Below are 24,589 nucleotides of genomic sequence, written 5' to 3'. Positions count from 1 at the left end.
AAAAAAAAAAAAAAAAAAAAACCAAACAAAAATACGACACAGCAAACTATGATTTTACTATTTATACAGGAGACTCCATTTTACTATGTGATTATATTTTATGTGCCTTGAGCTTCCATGGATTTGGTATCCATGCAAAGTCCTAAATCCAACTCCAGTACATATTGAGGGCCCACTATACTATTTTGAATTTAAGTTTGTGTTCCTTTGACAGATCCCTTTTGTGGAGAAAACTCTCTCCTCAAAATTAGATACCAGAGGGCTATCCTTGCCAAGCCCCCTGTTCCCATTTCATGTCTCCTTAATCAGCAGTTCATTTAGCCGAGAGACCCTCAGCCTTCATACAGGTTGAGGATAGCCTGCTACATGGAGTTGGGGTGATTTTTGAAGCCTCCAGACTAGTTCATCCTCAGATGAAATCAGACTTAATTCTGACCACATGCCCTGTTAACACAGAGTGCATCTATGCTTTTGCATGGACTCACCAATGTCTGCGAGATAAGGGTTAATCCAATGTCTTCTGTGCCTAACCATGGGATTAGTCTTATTTTACACAGGTTCACAGATGTCCCAGTAAAGAACTGCACATTGTTTTGAAATTTTAATTGGAAGTCAGACATTAACATTCCTCTTTCAGAATGGTAAGTCTTAATTACTACAAATGAAATCACCTTAATATCACCTTCATTGCTATAAACAGTTGACAAGGTGATCAGTGGTGGGCTGTAAGCTGCCATAGGTCCAGATTAGATCAGATTCTATTTTGATTGATCACATAATCCACTGCTTGGGCAAGTTCTCATCAACTGCTTCAGGGTTTCAGTGGCTGACCTGCTATAGTCCATCCAAGATGACATTAAGAAGGGACTTGACCTACATGGTTATAAGGCAGGTGTCTGCCATCACGTCGTTTCTGCTCCATACGAGAGCAGCTAGAATGGCAGCCATCCTCACATTAAGAGGCTGTTGAGGGGAGTTTTCCAACAGGGCCTGCCCACCAGACATCGTCTTCCATCTTGGGATGTGAACACGGTCTTAGAGGCTCTGACGGTTGGGCCGATGAAGTCCCTTTGGGAGGCCTTCCTCAAACACCTCTCCCTCAAGGTCATCTTTCTCACGGCCATTCCCTCTGCCAGATCGGTGTCAGAGCTGGGGCCCTGTCGGTATGTAAAGACTTGTTTATTTTTAGGCCTGTCTCAGTGTGCCTTCGTCCAGACCCTACCTTTGTGCCTGGGGTCAACTCAGCCTTTCAGGTGTCACAGGACATTCTCCTGCCTTCATTCTGCCCCGATCCTAAGAAGGACTTGGGAAAGATCTGGCACACATTGGATGTGTGCAGAGCCGTCAAAATCTACATCAAGAGGACTTCAACCTTAGGTCATCTGAGATGTTCCTTTCCTTTCGCCTGGGCTCTTTGGGGTGCAAGGTACCAGTCTCGACTCTGAGTAAGTGAATCAGGTCTTGAATTCAAAAGAGCTACTGAACTCTTGACCTCACTCCACCCGAGGGGTTGATGGTGCACTCAACCAGGAGTGCATCTACACCTGCGGCCTTGACCACTAGCGCCTCCCTGTCAGATATTTGCAGGGTGGCCACATGGAAGTCGCCTTCGACCTTCATAAGACATTACAAACTGGATGTGTCTCAGTCCGCAGAGGCGTCATTTCAAAGGAGGATCCTCCAACAGATTGGGTCGAGGGCCACAGTCTCCTAGCAGCACCTCCCTCCCAGTTCAAGAGGGCTTTTGTAAATCCCAGATTACAGGAGGACAGGACCCTCTCTGCTGGGAAAAGGAACGTTGGGTACTTACCGTGACACGTTCATTTCCTGCAGAGAAGGGTCCTGGCATCCTGCCCACCCGGGTGCTGCCTGCGGCCTCCGACCCTGCCTGGCTCTTGGTGGACCTGCCTTGTTCTTCTTGTTGTTGCTGGATTGGTATTCTGAGTTCTTGTTTGTTCTTGGACTAGTTTTTTCTAAGGTGTTCTAGTTAACCCTTAGCTGAGGTTACTGAAGTTCAGTTCCTTGATTACCTTACTAGTCGCTTGGCTTGTTATTGACTGAGGCTCAGGGGGGCTAGCTCCTCCCTATATAGGGGCCGGTCTTTTGTTTATTGTCCCTGCCTACAGGAGCAAATAGGAGGAGCTAAACCCAGATTACAGGATGCCAGGACCCTTCTCTGCAGGAAATGAACGTGTCACGGTAAGTACCCAACGTTCCTTTTTGCTCTGGATTTTATTCCAGTAGCTAGCTACACCCATGTCCTGCTGTGTCACCCGTCACCATTACTGGTAGTATGGGTCACTCTCTCTGAGGTCAGAACGAGATACTCAGCCATGTGATTGATGCTGGGTGCCTCATTTTTTACTTCAGAGGGAGCAACTTGCACCAGTGGTGGCACCAGGCAGCACAGCAAGATGCAGGTGTCTATAGCTGCCTGGTGTCACTCCGGAGTGCAGAAGAAAGAGGGAAATTTAGGGCAGCCCTGGGAACAGAATACTCTAGGAGCAACCCAGAATATTCTGGCCAGTGTAGACCCACTCTGAGTAACCATTAGTCAAAAAAGATATGTTTTATACACCATCAGTGCTAAAAAACAGTGCTATTCTTACAGATGTGAAAGAGGACTGGTCCTGCTAGAAGGCAACATTAGATGGTCACCTCAGGTACAAGATGCTCCAGACAACAGAAACTTCTTATTCTGACCACTTGCCTTAAGCTGAAATGAAGGATGCTGTCACACTTCCCATTGCTGACCCACTTCTCTTGTCTTGGGCCTGGCTGATGTGACTTAAGCTTTTAACCACACCTTCATTAGTCACAGATCAAGCTTCTGAATTTTAGCAGCAAGAAAAAAGGAGATGGAAAACAGAGAAAACAACACAGTTATAGTGCTGTATTCCACTTTACTGCCATGACAACATCCCTGGGGTTTGTAGTTTAGGGAGGAGTATTTAAAATTAGCCAAAGAGCTCAAGAGCCTCTATAAACTATGAACCCCAAACTCCCTGCGATGATGCCATGGCAAATAAATAAATAAATAAATAAATCAGTAGGCCCTCCACATTCACTGGGGTTAGGGGCACAAGGCCTCCTTGAAAGTGGAAAAACTGCAAATAAAAAGCTACTAATTTTTTGCCTGAGAGAACACCCCTCTAGGAATGTCTAGGTCCTCCAGTACAACTTTATAGTCAATATCCACTGGATGTTGACCATAGAATTGCAGTGAACTTACAAATAACTAGAGAAGTATTTTTTCTAGAAATCTCTAGGTCTTCTATCTATGGTTAACATTCAGCAGAGTCATGCTGGAAGAACACATTGCCTGTGCCTTGACTCTGCCTCAAGTCCCGCACTTGTACCAAAACAACCCTCTGAATTCTTAATTATTGGAAAGGAATCTGTTACCCTGGAAAAGTCCAGAAACGATGCCACGGTTAAGCTACTCTTCCAACAATGTCCCCTTTTTCAAGAACCTACTTCAGTTTATCAGCCATGTCTCACCTTAAATAGTGATGTCCCCAAGAATATTCTTTTGTCCTCATACCTGGACTGCATGAATGAGCTATATTGATCTTTTTTTTCCAGACTTCTGCAAAACCTGTAGCCTCTTCCATTCCATTATTTCACTAGTGGTTCTGCAAGAAAAAAGTAACACATGGTTACTTCTTGCCCTGACAAACTGATAGGGAAGGTATGAACCAGAGAAAGAGAGAGAGAGTATTTAGCACAATATTCTAGGGGTGGCATCTACTATTAGAGGTTGACTGAAAGACAGCAAGCTCCTGTTGGGGTAACAAACACAGCAGAAAAGAGACACCTTGCTCCATCTCTATTCATCAAGCACACTCTTTGATCCACATTTTTATTTCAAATGTGCCAATCACACTAGCAATTGCTGGTACCAGAAAACTTGTACTAGCAAAGCTGGATCTACCATCAGGCAGAGATGTGACCATGCCAGGCAGAAGAAATGGAGTATCATAAAACATTACTTACTGTTCAGTTCAGCATTATTATGTTTTGGGAACCAGAAGTAGAAAGAAGCACTTATGATATGGCCTGTGCCATGTGCCAAAGCAAAAAGACTGACTAGGTTCTGTGTACCTTAATTTGAGATGGTAGGGTGAACCATTTTCTTTGCTCCCTCATACACCAACTGACCCTAAGTGTTAAAATTAGTAAGCCCTAATTATTGTATATCTCTGTAAAGCAGAATCTACAGGGGCTCATCTTATAAAGGGTCTCAGATTCTTATCAGAAGATGAGAATTCTCTTGTATCTTGCAAGACTGAACTACGTACCAGGAGTTGCACCAGGCATGATTCTTCTGGATCACTCACAACCCGCAAGTCTTAAAGGGCTCCAGTCCACAATATCTCTTGCATCTCCTGAAATATCTGTTCCCACCCACTTTCTGTGTTTCTCTTCAATGTTAATTTTCTGAAACCAGAGATGTAAAGTATAATTATTTTACGGATTGTTTTTATACAGCTGATATTTTAGTTACACTTGCCCTTTAACCGTGGTCCAGAAATGGCTGGTGTAATACAAGGATGATCCCGTAATAAAGCAAAGATCCATAAAGTTTAAAAAGCAATTGTACAAAATCGCCAGTTCTGTGAACCCATATCTGTTAATATAAAATATGACCATATAAAATATTCATTTTGCAACATAATCAGGGCTGATTGAATTAATGGCTTTGTGATGAATCACTCCCGTATACTCTTCTCCAGTGAGACTGGTAAGAGAATCTAAACTTCTCTTTCTCCTAGGAAGAAGAAAATATCCAGTTAACAAATAGCACCATCTAGTGGATTTAACATATAGCTAGGACTGTTCATATAGTACTTCTTAATTCTGAAAAAACAGCAAGTTATTGGGAATAAATTTTGGACTCAAGCCCCTTCCTATAATGAAGTGCCCAACTATATATGGACAATAGCTTCAGTAATTTGCAAACAATATAGCAAAGTAAGCATATTCTTCTCTCTTTTTATAATCTTTAACACATTTTGTACGTTTCTGAATCCTCAGTGAACTGGGCAAGTTAGAATTCCATAGGAATACTTGCAGCCCTCCAGAAGCAGTCATATTTCATCTCCCATCAGCCCCACACAGAAGGCCAATGATAAGGGATGATGTTCAACAACATCTGGAGTGCCAAAGTTTTCCACCTCTGCGTTAAATAATTGCCTACCTATATAGGTTTAACCTTTTTCTCCAACGAAACTTGCAGAGAGTTATCAGACAACAGGGAGAATCCTTATTCAGAAAATATCAACATAGCTTTCACAAAGATAAGTCCTGTCCCACTAACATTTTAGAATTCTTTGAAAGTGTGAATAAGTACATAGATAGGCCATTGTTTGCTTGGACTTCTGAAAGGCTTTTGACAAAGTCTCTCAGCAAAGACTCCTTAAAAATGGGTTAAAGGGTCCCTTTCGGGATCTATAATTGGTTAAAAACAGAAAACACAAAGGAGTTTATCACATGTGAAATTTGAACTAAAATCCAAAGCAAATTCGAAGTGAAGGGGAAGCAGAGTCAATTCGAATCTAAGGCAATTCACGTGATTATCTCATGTGAAGAGCGGAATTGTGGTTATTCCTGAGGCAAACCAAAGCAAGTGCAAAATAAATTGTCACACCAGTACATACCATGCGGAGTCACCAATTCAAATTGGCATCTTTGCGCATGCTCAGTGGGGCTCTGAACGCATCGTGAACCTTTGCACTTCCGGGGTGAAGAAGGGGGCCACTTCCTGGTTCTACTTTCACATGAATGCTAGCCTCACATGAATGATGGCTTCACGTTTCTTCCTTCCTTCTATTTTCCCATCCTTGGCAACCAAATCCAAATGGGTCCTCCATGTCACAGCCCCCATCCATTTCAGCCACATCTACATCTATCCTCCTGTCATTCTCCTTATTCATTTCACCCACATCTACGTCTATCTTCCGTGTCAGAGCCCACATCCATTTCAGCCACATCTACATCTATCCTCCATGTCAGAGCCCCCATCCAATTATTATTATTAATAATAATAATACATTTATTTCACTGCAAAATAATCAGTGTAGAAGCTGCAGCTTTACTTGGAAGTAAATCCTTTGGTTCTGAAAGAGACTCATTTTGGAGGACTGCAGAAATGATCCGGTTTCCCTTATTCTCCATGCTCTCTAAAGTACCACCTCCCTGAATCCAATCCACTCTCCTTCCCTTTGTAACAGTTGTTTTCTCTTAGGTTGCATACACACTGGGGAAATAATCCGATTTGACTCCACTTTAACTGTCCTGGCACAGTGCTATGGAATTCTGGGAACTGTAGTTTTGTGAGACATTGAGCCTTCTCTGCCAGAGAGCTATGGTGCCTCAGCAAACTAATAAATTATTATTATTATTATTATTATTATTATTATTATTATTATTATTATTATGCAGTGCCTTGGTTTTCTTTGAGTACCCTGCCTCCAGCCTTGAGGAGAGGTAGGAAATAAATTATTATTATTATTATTATTATTATTATTATTATTATTATTATTATTAAAGAAATATTATGCAGCCTCTGTTCTTGAAGGAGTACCGGAAGCAAATGGAGCAAAATTGCAGCGCTACATCATGGGAAATTTGCCACCTTGGACAGAAGCAAAGTTGCATTCCACACCAGACCAATTCAGATTGAAATCAAAGCGGGTTTGGAAACAATTTCTGTGAATCCGCTTGTTACCAAATTCACAAAAATCAGGAGTCACTTTGGATTGGCTTTGGATCTGGCTTGGAAGTACCCCCCATAGAAAACAGTCATGTGTGATAATCTATCACATTTTAACGGGAATTTGCATGGTTGGACTTCAGATTGGAGCTGCAAAAGGAGTGACATCAGATTGGAGCTGCAAAACCCGTTGTGTGATATCATCCAAAGCAAAGGGAGTGGTGAATGCTTTACTGCAGCAAGGCAGGTTTCGATCCTGCCTAAAAGAAGCTGTGGTGAGGCCATTACTGAAAAAAACCTCTCTGGATCCCACCATTCTGGATAATTATCAGCCAGTCTCTAATATTCCATTCTTGGCCAAGGTTCTGGAGGGAGTGGTGGCCTCTCAGCTCCAGAGGTTTTGGATGAAACAAATTATCTAGATCCAATCTGGATCCCTCTTGGTCCTGCTAGACCTCTCAGCGGCTTTTAGTACCATTGACCATGGCATACTTCTGAGCCGCCTTTCTGAGGTGGGACTTGGGGGCACTGTTATGCAGTGGTTCCAGTCTTTCTTGGAGGGGGTGACCCAGAAAGTGGTGTTTGGGGATTCCTGTTCGACTCCTTGGCCGCTGGCCTGTGGAGTCCCACAGGGTTCTGTTTTGTCTCCCATGTTATTTAACATCTACATGAAACCACTGGGAGATGTCATCAGGAGCTTTAGCGTGAGGTACCACCAAAATGAGGATGACACTCAACGCTATTTCTCCTTTCCATCTGATTCCAAGGAAGCTATCTTGCTACTGAACCAGTGTCTGTGGTCAGTAATGGACTGGATGAGGGCAAACAAATTGAAACATAATCCAAACAAGACAGAGGTCCTCCAGGTCAATCAGAAGGCAGATCAGGGAACTGGGTCTGAGCCTGAGCTGGATGGGGTTACACTCCTCCTGAAATCTCAGGCTCGCAGCTTGGGTGTGCTCCTGGACTCCGCTCTGAGCCTGGATGCCCAGGTTTCAGCAGTGGCCAAGAGTACATTAGCACAGTTAAAACTAGAGTGCCAGCTGTGCCCGTTCCTTGAGACATCAGTTCTGGCTATGGTGACAAATGCCTTGATTAAATCCCGTTTGGACTACTGTAACACACTCTACATGGGGCTGCCTTTGGAAACTGTTCTGAAACTCCAGTGGGTTCAAAACGCTACAGTCAGAATGCTGACTGGAGCCAGTTACTGTATAGGGTTTCACTGTATATAGTTCTATTAACTACTGATTTATTTCTGGTTTCAAAGTGCTGGTCATGACCTATAATGGCTTAGGGCCAGACTATTTGAGAGACTGTACCTCCCCATACAAATGAGCCAGAGCCCTAAGAGCCTCAGGAGAAGGCTTTCTCTTGGTACCACCACCACCCCAGGCTTACTTTGTGAGGACACAAGAGAGAGCCTTCTCAGTGGCTGCTCCCACCCTGTGGAACTCTCTTCCACGGGAGGCTAGGCTGGCCCCTTCCCTGATGGCCTTTTGCCAGCAGGTAAAAACATTTTTATCCAGGCAGGCTTTTTCAAATCATGCAAGGTTGGTTTTATCTGGAGGGGGTTGTTTTAGATTATGTTTTTTAACTTTTGTGTGTTTTAAATTTTAACTTTGTACTTTTTAAATTAGGTTATTTTGATTGTCTTTTAAATAAACTATTTTAATGTGGTTTTTAATATTGTGAGCTGCCTTGGGTCCCTTTTTGGGATAAAGTAGGCATAGAAATAAAATAAATAAATAGCCTGGAAACCCCCACAATCAATCAACCATCATTTCTCATAATGAAGGGATGTGAGCAGAGGAGTCCCCCAGCTACAATATACAGTTCTCATTACCACAACTGAAAATTGATACTGTAGCAGTGGAAAAGGTGCAGAACCAAAATGATCAAGGGACTTGAACAACTGCTGTATGAGAAGCATTACAATGTTTGAGCTTCTTAATTTAGGGCCTTTCATGCTACACAGTTGTACCACTGGATTTCACTTTAACTTCTATGGCTGGTGTCTATGGAATCCTGTGATTTGCAGTTTGGTGAGGCACTAAGGGGTTATTCAGACCATGAAAATAACTCCGGTTGAATCTTTGTTGTTCACATGTATTTTGAATGCATCCTAGTAAGTTGGGGGGGGGGGACTACAACTATAGGACTATACAGTTGGCCCTTCTTATACTGTACATGGATTTTTTATATACGGATTCAAGCATCCATGGTTTGAAAATGTTAAAAAAAGTATAAATTTCAAATATCAAGCCTTGATTTTTCATTTTTTATAAGGGACACCATTTTGCTGTCATTATATTTAATGGGACTTGAGCATTCATGGATTTTGTTATACACGGGGGGTCTTGGAACCAAACCCCAGTGTATAACAAGGGTCCACTGTAGCACTAATCACACATGCAAGCAAAATAATGCTCAACAAATGTGCCACCTTTCCCAAATGGTTTTATTTTGTCAGTGCTTAAATTGGCCCATTCATTCAGCACCCATCATTAATATGTCTACATTTTCACAAAGACAGTGCATAGCCTTGGTAAACTTTAATGTCTAGTAACTTTGGCTCCATTTTAATGGGCTATCGCTCTAGTAATGCTAGCTTTGTGGTTGCTCAGCTCACTTAAATTCTAAAATTCAGATTTACTTCCAATCCCCAAGCCCACAAATTGTTTGTCCTAGTCAAGAAACTTTACAAAAAGTTTCTGTTTCAGTTTGCTGACTAGAAATCTTGATTTTGTTAAATGTGAAATGTAGTCAAAAGCAATCTTCTCATGATGAGATTTACCGTTTCAGCAGAAAAACCACCTTCTGCATCTGAAAGTTATTTTGATGAATGTATTCCCCTCCTCCCCAAAGAGGCCTAATTAGGAACAGAAAGAATATCCCCAGGGAAAGCAAGTACATCTTTTATTAACTCTTGTCACACAGCTGCAGATTCTTTTAGTATTCAAGGATATACAGAAAAAAACAAAAAAGGAAGGTGTGAGAAAGAGATGGAAACTGATGAGGCATGCAGGACATGCCAGAGAGAATGGAAATCAGAATAAAAACGATAAGGCACTGTGTTAGCAAGAACCAGCTAAAAAATAAAAAATAAATGTGAAAGCCATTGATACAATATACAGTAAGTCTGATTTTAGAAGACCAGCTGTAGCAAATGAGCTACAAGAGTACTGTACAATACATCTCTGACACCACGTGGTCAGTCTGTAAAATTGCATCGCAGACAGAATGTTTTGCATATCCCCCGGCCATTTATGGATATTCTGAAAATAATTGGCACAACATCTGATTGCATTATAAAAGCACCCATCATTTTCAGGGCAATTGCACCCCTCTCTCCAGGAATGAAGACACCAGGCCTATACATAGTTACCTGTGATTAGGCTCAGTGAATTTACCTGGGGCTTACTTTTGGCTAGATTTGTGTACTCCCCCACACACTGCTTTTTTTTCTGGCAGCTGCCTATTAATTACTTAATTGCCTGGTTCATGCCAAATATTTAGGCCAAGTAAAAGTCACTTTTTAAAATAATCTGAAACAAAATCTACATTAAGATATAAGAAAGCACTAAGTTATATTTTACAATAACTTCTCCAAATATTGTGCAAAAAATGATGTCACTTAAGGGAAAACTGTAGATGTCATGTCAATGAACATGCGTGACACATGAAGGCACATGTGTCTCTGTGTATACGCAAGCTATGAAATTAGCACATCTGCACTCAACAAACTAGATGGCAGAGATCCAGAGCAAGGAGGGGGCAAAGTAAATGCATTCTGGATTTTACCTCCTCTTCCCACAGCTGTTCCAAACTGAACAGCAGCTCTACTGGTGCTGACTGAGTTCCTGTTCAACTTGGAAGAACAGCAGTAAAATCCACAGATGCTTCACTGCCCCCATGTTGGCAGAACCACCAGCTGACTCTGATCCAAAAAAACAGGGCTGGCCCTACCATTGCTTAGTGCAACGTGAAGCAAACACCTCAGATGGAAGATGGTGGGGCAACTGGGGCAGCTCTCCAGCTGTTGTTTCTCTGTAGAGCCACCTGGACTTTGGCCTCTCTGAAAATACAAATACTGTGGATATCATACTTTGGCCTACAATACTACCATTAGGATTGTCAGTAGAGTCAGTAAAGCAATTGGATTTACCTGTGTGTTGACTCAAGTGGTGTAGTGGTTTGATTGTTGGACCAGGACTCTGGAGACCAGCATTCAAATCCTAGCCCAGCCAGGGAAACCCGCTGGGTGACCTTAGGCAAGTCCCATTCTTCCAAGAAGGCCATGGCAAACCTCCTCTAAATAAATCTTGCTGTAAGTGAGAAATCACTTGAAGGGACACAACAATAAACAACATGGGTCTACTCTAGCAGGGATCAAGCAATAGGATTCTAGCCAGTGACTTCTGAGAGGGCTCTGGAACCACGCAGGAGGAACTCAAAATTTACAGGCAGCCCGCTATTAATTTTGTTACTTTTCCAGTACTTGTAGAGAGAGAACAAATTACTTTCCTCATCCTTTATCACAGAAACACCCCTAACTTGGAAACATAATAAAAAATTAATTAAAAGAAAAGAAGAAACATCCCTAACTATGAAGAAATCTCCATTAATAAATCTTAATTTCTTAATGTAATTTAAATCTTATTCTTAATCTACATTAAGATTTTGGTATCCATGGGGGAGGGGGGTTCCTGGAACCAAACCCCAGATAATAACTTTGCTTTCTGGTGATTCACTGTACACAAATTTTGTTTCATGCATAAAATTATTAAAATATTGAATAAAATTAACTTCAGGCAACATGTAAAAAGTGTATATGAAAGACAAATTAATTTTGTATTTAGACTTGGGATGTTTCTAGTGGTCTGAATGTTGGACTATGATTCTGGAGATCAGGGTTCGATTCCCCGGTCAAGCATAAAAACCCATTGGGTGACCTTGGGAAAGACACACTCTCTCAGCTTCAGAGGATGGCAATGACAAATCCCTTCTGAAGAAACTTGCCAGTGTGAATCCTATCATAGGTTCGCCTTAGAGTTGTCGTAAGTCAACAATGATTTGGAGCCACATAACAACAAAACCCATCTCCAAGATATCTCATTATATACTGAATGTATATACAAGTAGAGGTATTCCAAAGAAATTTTAAAATCCTACATCCAAAACCCTTCTGGTCCAAAGCATTTCAGATAAGGGAGATTCAACCTGTACAATAAAAAGTAATAATGGCGCATTATAAACGGGTCTTTAATTCTCCCCCGTCACGTGGTAGGGGTTGGCTGAGGACCTAGCATCCATACCGGCCTCACCCCTAGCACGTGATGGGGGCGTAAAGATGGTGGCGCCCTATACACATGGGCGCCGCCATCTTTACATGCTGGATGCGTTGTGTCCGCATGTGTTGCCCCGGAAATGACGCCACAAATGCGCCCCTTGTACTATGCGGCGCCTCTTCCAGGGCCTGAGAAGGAGCATGATTTCTGCGCTCCTTCTCGGTAGCGTCTGGGAGCCGCGCCGTTTAAATGCTGTGGCTCCCGGACGGTGCAAGTGGCAGCGGCAGCAGACCGCTGCAATCTGGCAGTCTGTAATGCGCCATTGTAACCAAAGCATTGCCTAAAACCTAAGAAGCAAATGGCTGTCTGAACAAGAATATGGCAAAAGGCAGTCAGAGAAGGAGCCAATTGAGCTTCTCAGAGCAACAGGTGGAAATATTTTGCTACAAGAGACTCAACCAGGGTGACTGGATGTCCTAACCACAATGGAGGACAAGACACTGCAAAATGTAGGACTTTAAAAATACAGTGCTCCCTCGGGTTACGAAATTAATTCGTTCCGCCGCCGCTTTCGTAACCCGAAAAACCTTTGCAAGCCGAAAACCCATAGGCGCTAATGGGGAAAAGCCGCGATTTCGTGTGAAATAGCGCCGAAAAGCACCAAAAAATTTTTCGTAACCCGAAAAAACCTTCGTAACCTGGAACAATTATTTCCTATGGGATTTTTTCGTAGCCCGGAAATTTCGTAACGTGGGTATTTCGTATCCCGGGGTACCACTGTAGAGGACATTATAAACTCATTACAAAAGCAAAGCTAAAAACACTTATATGAATATAAATTCAGGCTCTTTAGTCCTGTCCCCCCCCCCCAGCTGCTCAAGTTCTGAGTGGGAGCTGTCTTTTCCAGGGATGCATCTACACTGTAGAAATAACACAGTTTGACACCACTTTAACTGACATGGCTCCATCCTACAGAATCTTGGGATTTGTAGTTTTGTGAGGCACCAGCGGAGGCTAATGACCTTGAAAAACTACAAATCCCACGTTTCCATAGAATGGTGCTGGAGCACTTAAAAGTGGTGTCAAACTGGATTATTTCTACAGTGCAGATGCCCCTGTCACCTTGTCCATGTACCAGGTCTGCCTAGTCTGAGCTGGGTTCCCCAGAGCTTGCTCTGACAAACCCAATGCATTGCAACCAGACTTGCCCATACTTCCCTGTGGGGAAACCTTGGAGAATCCTTGTCCATAGGGAAACAGGGGGGATATTTACCCATAGGGAAACACTGGAGAACCCTTTCCCCTAAAAAAAGAGGGGAAATATTGGCCCATACATAGGGAAACCTTGGCCAAGCCAAGTTTCCCTCTGGGCAAGTATTCTCCTGTCTGAGTCTCTCTCTGAGGCAGCGTTCTCCTCCTCCAGCGTGTCTCTCTGGGCCAGCAGCCCTGTCCTCCTGCAGCCAAGGCCTGGCCTGGAGGCGCCTCCCTCCCTGGCTGGGCTGAGCCTGGTCTCCTTCCCTCCTTTGCTGCCTGCCTCCCTCCCTCCCGGGAAGCCTTGGCCTGGAACTGGAAGAGAGCAGGGGAGCAGCGAGGGAGGGCTCCTCTTCCTTAGCCCCTGCAGCATGGCCGTCACCCGGCAGGTCGGGGGCTCCAGCAGCGGCTGTCCTGCGGGGGACCCAAAGGGAGAGCCTCCCCAGGAGCTCCGGGAGGCCTCCCTGCGCCTGGTGCTGGACGCAGCCGGGAGGAAGCAGCCCTTGGGGAGCCTCTTCGCCGCCCAGAAGGCGGTGCTGGTCTTCGTCAGGGTGAGAGAGAGGCGCCACTGGAAGGGCCTGGGGGGGCCAGCCTGGCTGCTAGGGGCCTGGCCTTCCCAAGGCCCTGAGCCTCCTCCTTTCCCTGCCCAAGGCTCAGGCTGGGATGGGGACAGCCAGGGCCTTCAAGGGGGGCCAGGCTGCATTGCCAATGGCCCTCCTCCCCAGGGAGGGAAGAAGAGGGTGTTGCCCTGGAGTCAACCCCAGTTCATGGGGTAACAGGCCAACTGGAATCCCTTTATTGGGACAGCCTATTATTGTTATTATTATTATTATTATTCTCTGAGTATTCTCTGAAGACGCCAGCCACAGATGCTGGCGAAACATCAGGAATAAATAACTCTTCTAGAACATGTACACGTAGCCCCACAAAAACTATGGATGCCAACCACAGAGGCTGGCAAAACGTCAGGAATAAACTCTTCTAGAACATGGCCACTTAGCCCTGAAAAAACCACCAAAATACCTAATAATAATTTTTACTTACAGTACAGTATATCCATTTATATCCCGCCTGTTCCAAAAGGATCAAGGCGGGTTACAACACAGGGACATATGGTAAAATACAAAATGCAGACATACTTGAAATTTATATCATCCCCTTCTTCCTCAGTTTAGAACTAAAAAAAAAACCTCACAGTTATAAAATGCTGATTAAAACCAGTTAAAACAGACGTAACCGAGCAAGACTTCTAGGGCAGTCAGTGGGCAATCCATATTGGTGGACTGGGAGGATCGTTCAGGGAAGGCCAGCCAGAAGAGATCTGTCTCCACAGCCTTTTAAAAGCTGACAAGATTGGTGATGTTACGGACCTCTTCCAATAAGCCATTCCATAGTTTAGGAGCAGCAGATGAAAAGGCCCTCTGGGTAACCACAGCCAGTCTGGTCTTCCTTGGCTGCATTAGGTTGCAGAATTACATGTTGCAAGCTTTCAAAGTCACACTGGCTTCTTCATCAGGCAAAGAGGAGAAAGAAATGGAAGGTGTTAGTTATAGGCCTGCATTTTGCTGTTTCTGGTCTTAGTTCAGATGGTAGGGAGGGCTATCTGCAGGCTGGCACCGCTCCCTTTTTTGGCCATGCAGTCATTGGTAGATTTCAAAGTCAAGGAAATTTAGTGTCCGTTTGCAATTCTAGGAAGATGTTTCCTTGGAATCCAGCATGTCTCCTTCCTTTGTGAAGCTACAGGCTCCTATGTAGGTAGAGAACACTGAATTTCTAAGAAGTCTTCATGTTTTGCATCAGGGAAACTTTAGGTGGTCTAGGCAGGCAAAGCATGCCAGTCAGTCCCAATATGAGAAAAAATTCCAGTGCTGCCCTCTTCCAGTATCAGTTGACCCAGAAGCAGTTCTGACCTTCCTGACAATATCATTACTATCATCATCTTCTTTGAGTGCATCTACACTGTAGAAATAATGCAATTTGGCACCACTTTATCTGTCATGGCTCCATCCTACAGACTCCTGAGATTTGCATTTTTGTGAGGCACCAGCACTCTTTGTCGGAACTGACTAAAAACCTTGTAAAAGAAGATGCACACAATAGAGCTACAAAGTGGTACCAAACTACATTATTTATACAATGTAGATGCCCCCTTCCTCATCATATTTATTTATGCTCTACCTTTTCCCCAAAACTGAGAATGAGCATACAAATTGAAACAAATACCATATTAAAAATGCAAAAGATCAACATTAAAATAGACTCAAACTATTAACAACTCTAACCATTAAAGCTACATACAATAAATATATTAAAAAGCAGTTTAAAAATGATGCAGTATAGCATCCTCTTAGAAACCTTTCCTTTAAAAATATTCAGTTCTTAAAAACCTTTAACCTGTTTGTTTGTTATATTTTATTGCTTTGAATTTTAATATGTCTTAATATGTTTTAACTTCTATTGTTTTACCTAGAATGTATGCCACTGGTAGTTTATTTTATTTTATTCATTTTTAATTGTGTGTACAGTGCTGTGTAAATTTGCAGCACTTTATAAATAAACTTACATACATATCAGTAGTGTCACTAGGGGATGTGGGGGATGCAAACCACACCAGGTGACACTCTAAAGGGAGGGGGTGACACCACTTCTCCTCAAACACCTACCTTTTGGCAGAAACAGACTGTGGCTTTAATCTGCTTCCCTTTACAGTGCTTTAAGAGATGGTGGAAGTGGGGTGAAGCTCAGTGGGATGAGAAAGGAGAAGCGTCATAATTTTTTTAATTTAAAATTTAATCACATTTTAACCAAATCTTCACTATGTATGTGTAAATCCATTTTGGGTTGTGCATATGATATTCTAATCTGAAGGTATAATTTTAATTTTGCTAGTTGTTTATGTCACAACTGTTAGCATTACATTCAGTGGTATATAGGAATTACAATTTACAAGTAACATTAGTGCAGAAAAGTATTACTAAGGATTCTATATAGTGTCAAATGGGAGGAAGTCAATGGGGGGGGTGACACCATGAGTTATCACACCGGATGACACTAACCATAGTGACGCCAACTAATATATATATTTGTCTGCAAAAAGGACATTCTTTCAGAAGGGAATTCAGAAACTGGGTCAGCCACAACATGAAAGTCGTTCCTTGTCCTGCTTGTATGACACAACAAAGACTCCCAACCTTAAGATCACAGGAGTTGCCTCTTTTATATCACAAGCACCTCCCCTTGGTGTCAGACTTTGGTCCTGAAATCAGGAAATGAAATGCCACTGACCTGCCAGCTCTTTTATTGAAGATGTAGGTTGTCACCACTATAAGATTGCTCCATTGATCATAGGAGTTGCCTCTTTTACATCACAAGGACCTCCACTGGTGTTGATTCTGATATTTCAGATGTCGATTCTGTTCATTCTGGTATTTCAGATGGATGGCATTTTGCCATTCTTTCACTCTCTTCCAATACATATTTTGTAACCACTTTCTGGATTACCTGCTTTATTCCCACAAAACACATATTTTTGATCCTCACACACCCACATAGAGAAAGAGAATACATCTCCCCCCCTTTTTTTTTGTTGATTTCTGATGGCTTGAGCTTTAAAAAAGAATGGCCCTAAACCACTGAAATAAATAGCATCCAAACCCCCAGTTGTGGCCTCCATCACAAAGAGATTTCTGAGCCTTCTACATTGATTTAACCCCAGTCATCTTATCTACTGTCTCCTTTTACTGTATACACTTTTTTATTCATTTTTAAAAATGGGAATGATTTTATGGCAGTGCATATAATCTGATATCTCCAATGGTTTTATTCCAGCACTTTTTGTGTTACACTTGTAAGGAATATGTGGAAGACCTGGGCAAAATTCCCAAGAAATTTTTAGAGGTAAGGTGTGTATGTGTGTTTTTAAGCCCAATATTTCAGAGTATCACAAGATAGTTAAGTGCTTTTTACAGATGTCTGCGGTCACTCTAAAAAGCATGCTGTGAATGTGTTCTACTGTGTGCTCTCTAACTTCCTTTTTAATATTAGCTATTAACTGAACACACTTGTAGATTCTAGAGGTTTAAGAATTTAACATCAGGTCAATCAGTAGTTCGTCTCTGGCTGGCCGGAACATGTACTACTTTCATTATTCATTCATTCAGAGAATGAATTATTATTATTATTCATTCAGACTGCTAAAATGTGCTAGGTGTTTTATGGATACTTTAAAAAAAATAAGACAGTGTCTGCCTGTAGGCTTACAGTGTAACTGGCACAACAGAAAAGCAAAAACAGGGCAGATTTGTCTTTTCATCAGTGCAAGTCGTGCTTCCACCATGTAGATCACAACTCACATAGTCTTTGTGTTTATAATTGTTGCAGCCATTTCTTAACATTATAGCCATGCTTCTAGTGACAAGACTCTTCATGTTTAACTGGACAGATCCTCAGATATCTAGCATGCCATTTCCCACCAGATCATATTTTTGTATGAAATGTCTGACTTGGTAGAACCTCAAAAAAGCTCAAATACATTCCGGAGAGCTTATACTCTCTGGCATAGAGTAAGGAGTGTCTGACAGCCCCAGAATCATCTCTTGCCATGATAAATAATTTATACCGAAAAAGAACCATTTGATCAATAACAATAAAGAAGTGGTCCTACAACCTCCAAATAGTTATACAGTACTGATATATCAGCTGCCAACACTATTGGAACTTAATTATAAATTGCTAGCATATTATCTCGTTTCGCAATACTAAAGGTCACAATAGTTGTGAAGTCAAACTTTAGCACCTTGTGTGGACATAGTGATCAGGCTGTTTGCAACACTTTTGATTTGTATATCCTTTATGTGTTTGTTTGGTTTTACTTCAGGATGCAAATGTCAGACTTATAGTTATTGGACAATCATCATATGACCATATTAAAGTGAGTAGACATATGTATTTTAATATAAATTGAAAATTTTCTTGTGGTATAATAATGGTAAAAATAAATAAAATACAAACAGAGATAGATTTATTCTGCTGATGTATTCTAAATCCAGCTCTCCTTCTTTCTCAGGGTGTGTGTGTGTACACATAAGCATGCACACTTTGTTGATTTTTTATTTTTTCCTCACAATTGTGAGAGCCAGGAGAGGATGTGAATAGGGATAGGCAATTTCAGATGGACTAGGAACCAGTATTGCAACCCATCACCCATTGTGGAACATACCTGGCCTAGACATGTGCAAAAACATGGAAAATTCCAAACTGAAAGGGCCCGGAAATGCACTTTTTGGAAAGGGTTTAGATGGCTCTGTGCCTCATTTGAACACAAAACTGCCATTTCTCAAGTCCCACCAGAAGTGGGAAAGCCACTTGGGTGGGGGGAGATATCCCTGGTGCTCTACGGGAGCTGTGGGCAATGGCAATGTTTCTAGCGTGTCTAAATAATATTCACACGTGGAAATCTTTCACACTACACATTTACAGTACTATGACTCCACTTTAACTGTCTTGGCAATTTCCCGTGAAATCCTGGGATTTGTAATTTGGAGAGGCAATAGAGCTTTGTGGCTGAGAATTCTAAATATTCCTTACTAAACTCCAAGTCTCAGGATTGCATAGGATGATGTCATACAAGTTAAAGTGAAAGCTTAGTCTCGTAACCATGTAGTGTGAAAGGACACTTTGGAGAAGAGCAGCATAGATTTGTTCCAGGGTTCTTGCTCTGAGTGCCCAAACCTTTGGAGTTTTAGTAGGTAGCTACCAAAAAGAGGGCCTTTACAATTGTTACACTCAAAAGTGTAAAATTCTTTCCACAGTTTCATATGCCTGCTTTCTTTAGTGTCCATGCTTTCTTTAGTGTCATTGAGGTACTAGGCAGATTTAAACCTGTTTTCCCATGCCTTAACTAAAAGTGTTGGGAGGAACAGAGGAAGACTATTTCTCTTGGTCTAGAATATTATTACTAAAACGCGAGTAAGTGCAGTTGGTGCTCTCTGGGTTTTCTTCAAAGTGTCAAAGGGGTAAAGAGTCCCAGCAATTGCAGCGGAAACATCAGTTGAATATACACACTTCAAGCCTTTGAGAACACCTGTAAATGCAGAACTTGCCCATCTCAAAATCAGAATCATACCCTTATCTTAAATATATTGGCTTGGAAATGACCCCTAATCATTTTAGTAAGAATTAATTTCAACCATGACTTGCTTAGGGCTATAACCATGCAGCTGCATCTTAAACATGTGGTACTTATTCCATGGTAAACATGCATTAGACTGTAGGCTTAGTTTCCCAAGAAATTTATAACAATGTATATGTGTCTTTTGCAGCCATTTTGCAACTTGACTGGTTATTCTCATGAAATATACGTGGATCCTGAAAGGGAAATTTATAAAATACTTGGCATGAAAAGAGGGGAGGCATCTGCTGCTTCAGGTAGGTGGTGCTTCTTACTGTAAATATCAGAAACAGCATTGCTAGGAGAGTACTATGACAAATTATTTCCTATTCATATTCTTTCTCTACATACACACACATGAATGAAACTTTAGATATACAACTGTATCTTTGACATCACTTTGTATCTTAATACTGCATACGTCTGCTATCTCTCTCACAGATTTCTTTTTTTCTCCTTGCTGTCAGTTATCAGGATTGAAGAAAACTGCTAATATCTTCCATCAACAATCAATTGGCAGCCAAACCTGACTGCATATTCCCATATGCCAAACATTATCATCATCATGCAGTGCTAAAATATACAGAAATGTTTCACAAGATCTCTGTTTGGATACTCAAATAGCCTAACCTTAGTTATATTTGCTTGCAGTTGTCTGTCACTTTCAACATACAAGTAGCTATACAGTGGATTTCAGCTTAAATGTGCTTATAAAATCTACAAGCATAGGTTCTCATGCCAAATATGTTTCCTTTTCTGTGTCATACTATTTTAGTGAAAAGCCCCCATGTTAAATCCAACTTTCTGTCAGGAAGCATTAAGAGCATGTGGCGAGCGATGGTTAGCCCTGCATTTGATTTTCAAGGTGATCCTGCACAGCAGGGAGGTACTTTGATTTTGGGTCCAGGTAAGACTATTTGTTTAAAATGAGCTTTATCCTTGGTTATGTTATACCATGTCTTCTCTCACTTGGCCATAGTTGAAGGCTCTCTGTGAAAAGATGTCGTATGTCAACAAAAGCTGCAAAGAGAGTCTGTATTTTTCACCAGTTAAGATGGGGTAGAATTTATCTCAATTTCCTGTTGAAATGAGCAGTGATATTAGTGGTTAAACTTTAGGAAAAGGCCAAAAAATCTCATTGTACAACTTCAGAGAAATTGTTTTCATTGGTTATGTATTACCCATCGGCTAGCATTTGAAGTGCAGTGGCATTTGGGGGCGGGCATTCCTGACCCTCTCTCCTGATGTTAAAATGTAATTTCTGATGGTTTTGTGACATAATGTGTGTAGAATGGTTCTGTGCAGCACATGCTTCCCAGTTGTTTTTGTGGAATCCCAAAGTCCTCCTTGCCATTACTGCCTGTTCTGCAAGGCAAAAAGTACAGTTTTCATCTTTAAACAAGGCACTGATGCATTTGAATAAAACAAGGTGCATAGGTAGTATGTACCTTGTTTGGGTCGTTTGGGTCCAGTCAGTGCTCTGGGAAGCCTCTAGAAGTGTGCCAAACCCTTATGTACTTACAGAAGTGCCTTTTTAAGAGCAAAAACTGCTCTGCTTTTTTGTACAACAATAATCAAAATGTGATTATGCACCACATACTAGAAACTGCAACCACTGGTGTAGGAGCACTTATGATGGCATACATCACCAACAGGAATCCGAGCATAAGGATCTGTTGTGTGTGCCTGGACATATTTCTCATCCATAGTTAAGATTCTCTGGATTCCAACTTCCCTCTTCAAAGCTGTATCACAAACCTGTCAGATAGATTGCAATTGTTCTCATATTATTAGTTTAAAAAAAACTTGACTGCAGCTGTCAACTCATAGCAGCTGCCATTGATGGGGTAGATGATCCATTGTGACCCCTCAGTCCCCTCAATATTTTTACTGGCACAACTCTAGTTTGGGGTGGTGGGGTTGTTGGTATTTCTGTAGATACTGGAAACACAGCTACTATTTTAGCACCCTTAAGGGATTTTCTCATTTTATGTACATTCTCTCCTCCCAGGCTGAGTGTACACAGCAGCCTTTCTCAACCCTTTTACTCTGGTGGAACCCTTGAAACAGTTTACAGGTCTCAGAATATGCCTCCATGTAAAAATTATAAGTCTCAGCAAACCCCTGCATAAAAATTATTATATCTGTGGCTCAAAAATGTTTATTGTTTTCCTTTTATCATGATCTCTGACAGAACCCCTCAAGGAATCCTAGGGTTCCAGGAAATCCTGCCAGAGAAACCTTAGTGTTTATGATAGACTGGACTATTGTCTCGGTGCAGAAACAATGTCTCTCTTCCTACCCTAAACATAATTGTAAAATAGACTTGCTTGCTATATAAGGTATTGTGCACCTAAAAAACAGGGTATTATGTGTACCAGCATCTCCCAAGTCTAAATGCTCCACCTAGGATACCTGAACACAATGTCTAAACACCATAGTGGTGACGATGAAGCAATATTTAACAGAGATCGGCATTAATGGTGTTGGTTTGTAATTTCTTCCAGGTAATGAAATCCACTTTGTGCATTTGGACAAGAACAGGTTGGATCATGTCCCAATTAACACTCTTTTGCAGATTGCTGGAGTTCAAACGGTAGACTTCACCCAAAGATCTCAGATTATTGACATATGATTTTTCAGAACTAGAAAAAACGCATCAAAAAGTCAAACGGTGCACATCAAAAGTCTATTACATACAACCACACAGGATGAAGTTACTGTAACTTTGTTAAATGGAAGGTCCTTGGCTGTTCAGTTAGACTGGTGAACCGCGTATGAGAAAATAACTTCATGCTTAACATGATATGCAAGGAAACAGTGATTAAGGCTGCAATCTTATACCTACTCATCTAGGATAAAGTCCCACTGGACTCATTCTTTCTTCTGAGTAGACATATAGGATCATGCTGTAAATATTGCTTCTCATAAACAGAGTAGAAGATACAATTTGTTGACAGCATTTTGATTGTAATATAGCCTTTTTTAATTATTGAGAAATATTTGAGAAAGTTATTCTTCATGGCTTGATAAAATAATTATCTACAGATGTAAATAAAAATCTAAAGTTTCACTGTGTGTAATGCAAGTCACAATCAGATGGTTATAGCAGTGATGCAGTAATGGGGGAGGACTCGCAGGGTCATGGCCTGCATATGTCTAGGAGAAGGTAAAAATGGTCCCCAAATGACAAAAGTTGCCCACCTCTGATTGAGAACATGAACTTGTAGGCTGTCGTTGTGTATGAGAGGCTACAATTGTATCAGCAACATATGCTAAAAAGTAATCTATATGATAATAGGCAGTGGATCTCATGTCAGTGGAATGGGTGGTGAATCTACTCTGCATTTTAGCCCAAAGTTACAGAGGGCAGATCAGGTTCAGCACTTTGGAAAGCTCCTTTAAGATTTAGTCCAAAGTAGATTCTTTGCCCTATTGAAATGGGACCTGCCAGCAGGTAAACAACAGATGTCATTTGAGCATCATGCAAAAGGGTTGGATCAGCCAACACCTGAAACTGAGAATTTAATAACTTAACATGCATCTTCATACAGAACTGACTGACGTTCACCTCTCTGATTAGCTGAATTACTTCCCTATGTTGCCTCCTTCTTGCCTGTACTGAATTTCCATTTATTAGTTCTCATTCAGTGCATGATCAGCTTCAGGTACCTTTGCAAATTTGGTAGAAAAGAGAAATAGATGCTTGAATCTCTATGTTATTTGACTCAGCAGAAAGCATAGAGATCCCTGAAGAATTTCACAGCACAAATACCATGGCATAGAACAGTGCTTGCCTCAGGCCTGGAGCAAATGTAATAGGAACTGATTCATTGGAACATTATGCCTGAGAGAACTGATCCAGAAAAATACCATGCAGGGCCAGCATTGTCATAAACCAGTATGAAGCAGCTGCCTCAGGTAGCAGCTTTGAACATCATGAAGCAGAATAGCAAATGGTTGTTCACGGGATAAAAAAGGGAAGTAATTTGCAAAGGAAAAAGCAACTGTGAGATTTTCCATCATGTGTGACAAAATGATGTGGCCCTATTTATGTACTAAATGAGCCTTCTGTGACTTGGATGGGTGGGTGCTATTTATTTCTATGAGTCAGAAAGTGTGGTTTTTGTTGCCATGATCAGTGGTATCAAAACCCACTGATAGCTCCAGGCCCATTTGCATTTGTCACACTGCCTCCAGACTTTCTGATGTAAGTTATCCACCAGAGTAACCAGGGCCCATTGTCTCCTGCTACAAAGTTTGCATAGGCATGTAACCCACATCCAGAACTATAAATAAGAGAATGTAGAATGGGGCCATGGTTCTGCAGTATCTCTGTATAAACTGAAATATATACCTAGTTAGCATATTGCAGAGGTCATCACATATGTGTATGTTGTGTGGCACTCATGATCAGTGACCATTCATAGCAACAGTGATAGGTGATCATCTTCTCTCTCCCCCCAAGCTGTGTCCAGGTATCCCATTTATTCATTCAGTAATATGATGTACTATGTCACAATATTGTATATATTAATTTTCAAGATGTCACTAGATACCTTTTGGGTTTTTCTGTAAGACTTTAGCACAACTGTGCTTGTCAGATTTGCTGTAAAACACTGATGTCTACATAGAAAATGAAATGACAGTATTTGAATATCCAGCAGATGGCAAACTTATGCCAGAAGGAAGGAAAGAGAATAAGCAATAAGGGTTTGTGTGCTCAGGGAGGGAGGGAAAAGAGGAGTCCACAAGAAGGAGGTTGCTAACATGTCAGACTTATGCCTTTTGTATAGAACTTGGAAAAAATAATTTTTTTAAAAAATGTATTAAAATAAACATCAATATGCTTATCTGGTTCCCAGATTTTCACTGAACAGCTGAACACATAAAAATAAATGAACATTGGCAATCAAAAGTTAAGATATATTTACTTAATTACTTCCTATAGCATGTCATGAACCTAAATATAAAGCTCCTGAAGTGTCAAAGTCAAAGTTAAGGAGCTCCACAATTTCACTGAATCCACTCGCCAGTATCATTCCAGCTATATTCTGTACTTCTTGCTAATGAAAATGAGAAAGCAACCCTGCAATGATAATTCCCACACGTATGTCACTCTTATGTTTAAAACGAAACAACAAACTTGGAATGCATACAGCA

The 24,589-nt window shown here is 41.4% G+C and overlaps 1 protein-coding gene and 1 long non-coding RNA gene across 3 annotated transcripts; one reads left to right on the top strand and one right to left on the bottom strand.

Moving 5' to 3' along the window:
- Positions 1–2,377: 2,377 nt before the first annotated feature.
- LOC121923075 lies at positions 2,378–10,939 on the bottom strand. 2 transcript variants are annotated; one of them, XR_006102304.1, is made up of 4 exons: positions 10,884–10,939; positions 4,302–4,440; positions 3,502–3,635; positions 2,378–2,830 (listed from the first exon to the last, which is right to left on the bottom strand). It is a non-coding gene; the product is annotated as an uncharacterized LOC121923075 (long non-coding RNA). The 2 variants fall into 2 exon arrangements; XR_006102303.1 differs by lacking the exon at positions 10,884–10,939 and having other exon boundaries at positions 4,302–5,646.
- Positions 10,940–13,502: 2,563 nt separating this feature from the next.
- PRXL2C (peroxiredoxin like 2C) lies at positions 13,503–24,344 on the top strand. The gene is made up of 6 exons (XM_042453707.1): positions 13,503–13,808; positions 17,086–17,154; positions 18,134–18,187; positions 19,578–19,683; positions 20,202–20,333; positions 21,934–24,344. Exons 1-6 carry the CDS (start codon positions 13,629–13,631, stop codon positions 22,059–22,061), a joined length of 669 nt encoding a protein of 222 aa, XP_042309641.1. The 5' UTR covers positions 13,503–13,628; the 3' UTR covers positions 22,062–24,344.
- The last annotated feature ends 245 nt before the right edge of the window (positions 24,345–24,589 follow it).

Source organism: Sceloporus undulatus, chromosome 2 (genome assembly GCF_019175285.1).
Source record: "Sceloporus undulatus isolate JIND9_A2432 ecotype Alabama chromosome 2, SceUnd_v1.1, whole genome shotgun sequence".
Taxonomy (NCBI): domain Eukaryota; kingdom Metazoa; phylum Chordata; class Lepidosauria; order Squamata; family Phrynosomatidae; genus Sceloporus; species Sceloporus undulatus.
Note: the sequence above shows the minus strand (reverse complement) of the source record. Positions and strands in the feature narration are given on the sequence as shown.

Coding starts and splice junctions, on each gene's coding strand:
- PRXL2C (XM_042453707.1), top strand. CDS start 13,629: ATGGCCGTCACCCGGCAGGTCGGGGGCTCCAGCAGCGGCTGTCCTGCG. Junction 13,809..17,085: donor CGGTGCTGGTCTTCGTCAGG/GTGAGAGAGAGG, acceptor GTTTTATTCCAG/CACTTTTTGTGTTACACTTG. Junction 18,188..19,577: donor CATCATATGACCATATTAAA/GTGAGTAGACAT, acceptor TGTCTTTTGCAG/CCATTTTGCAACTTGACTGG.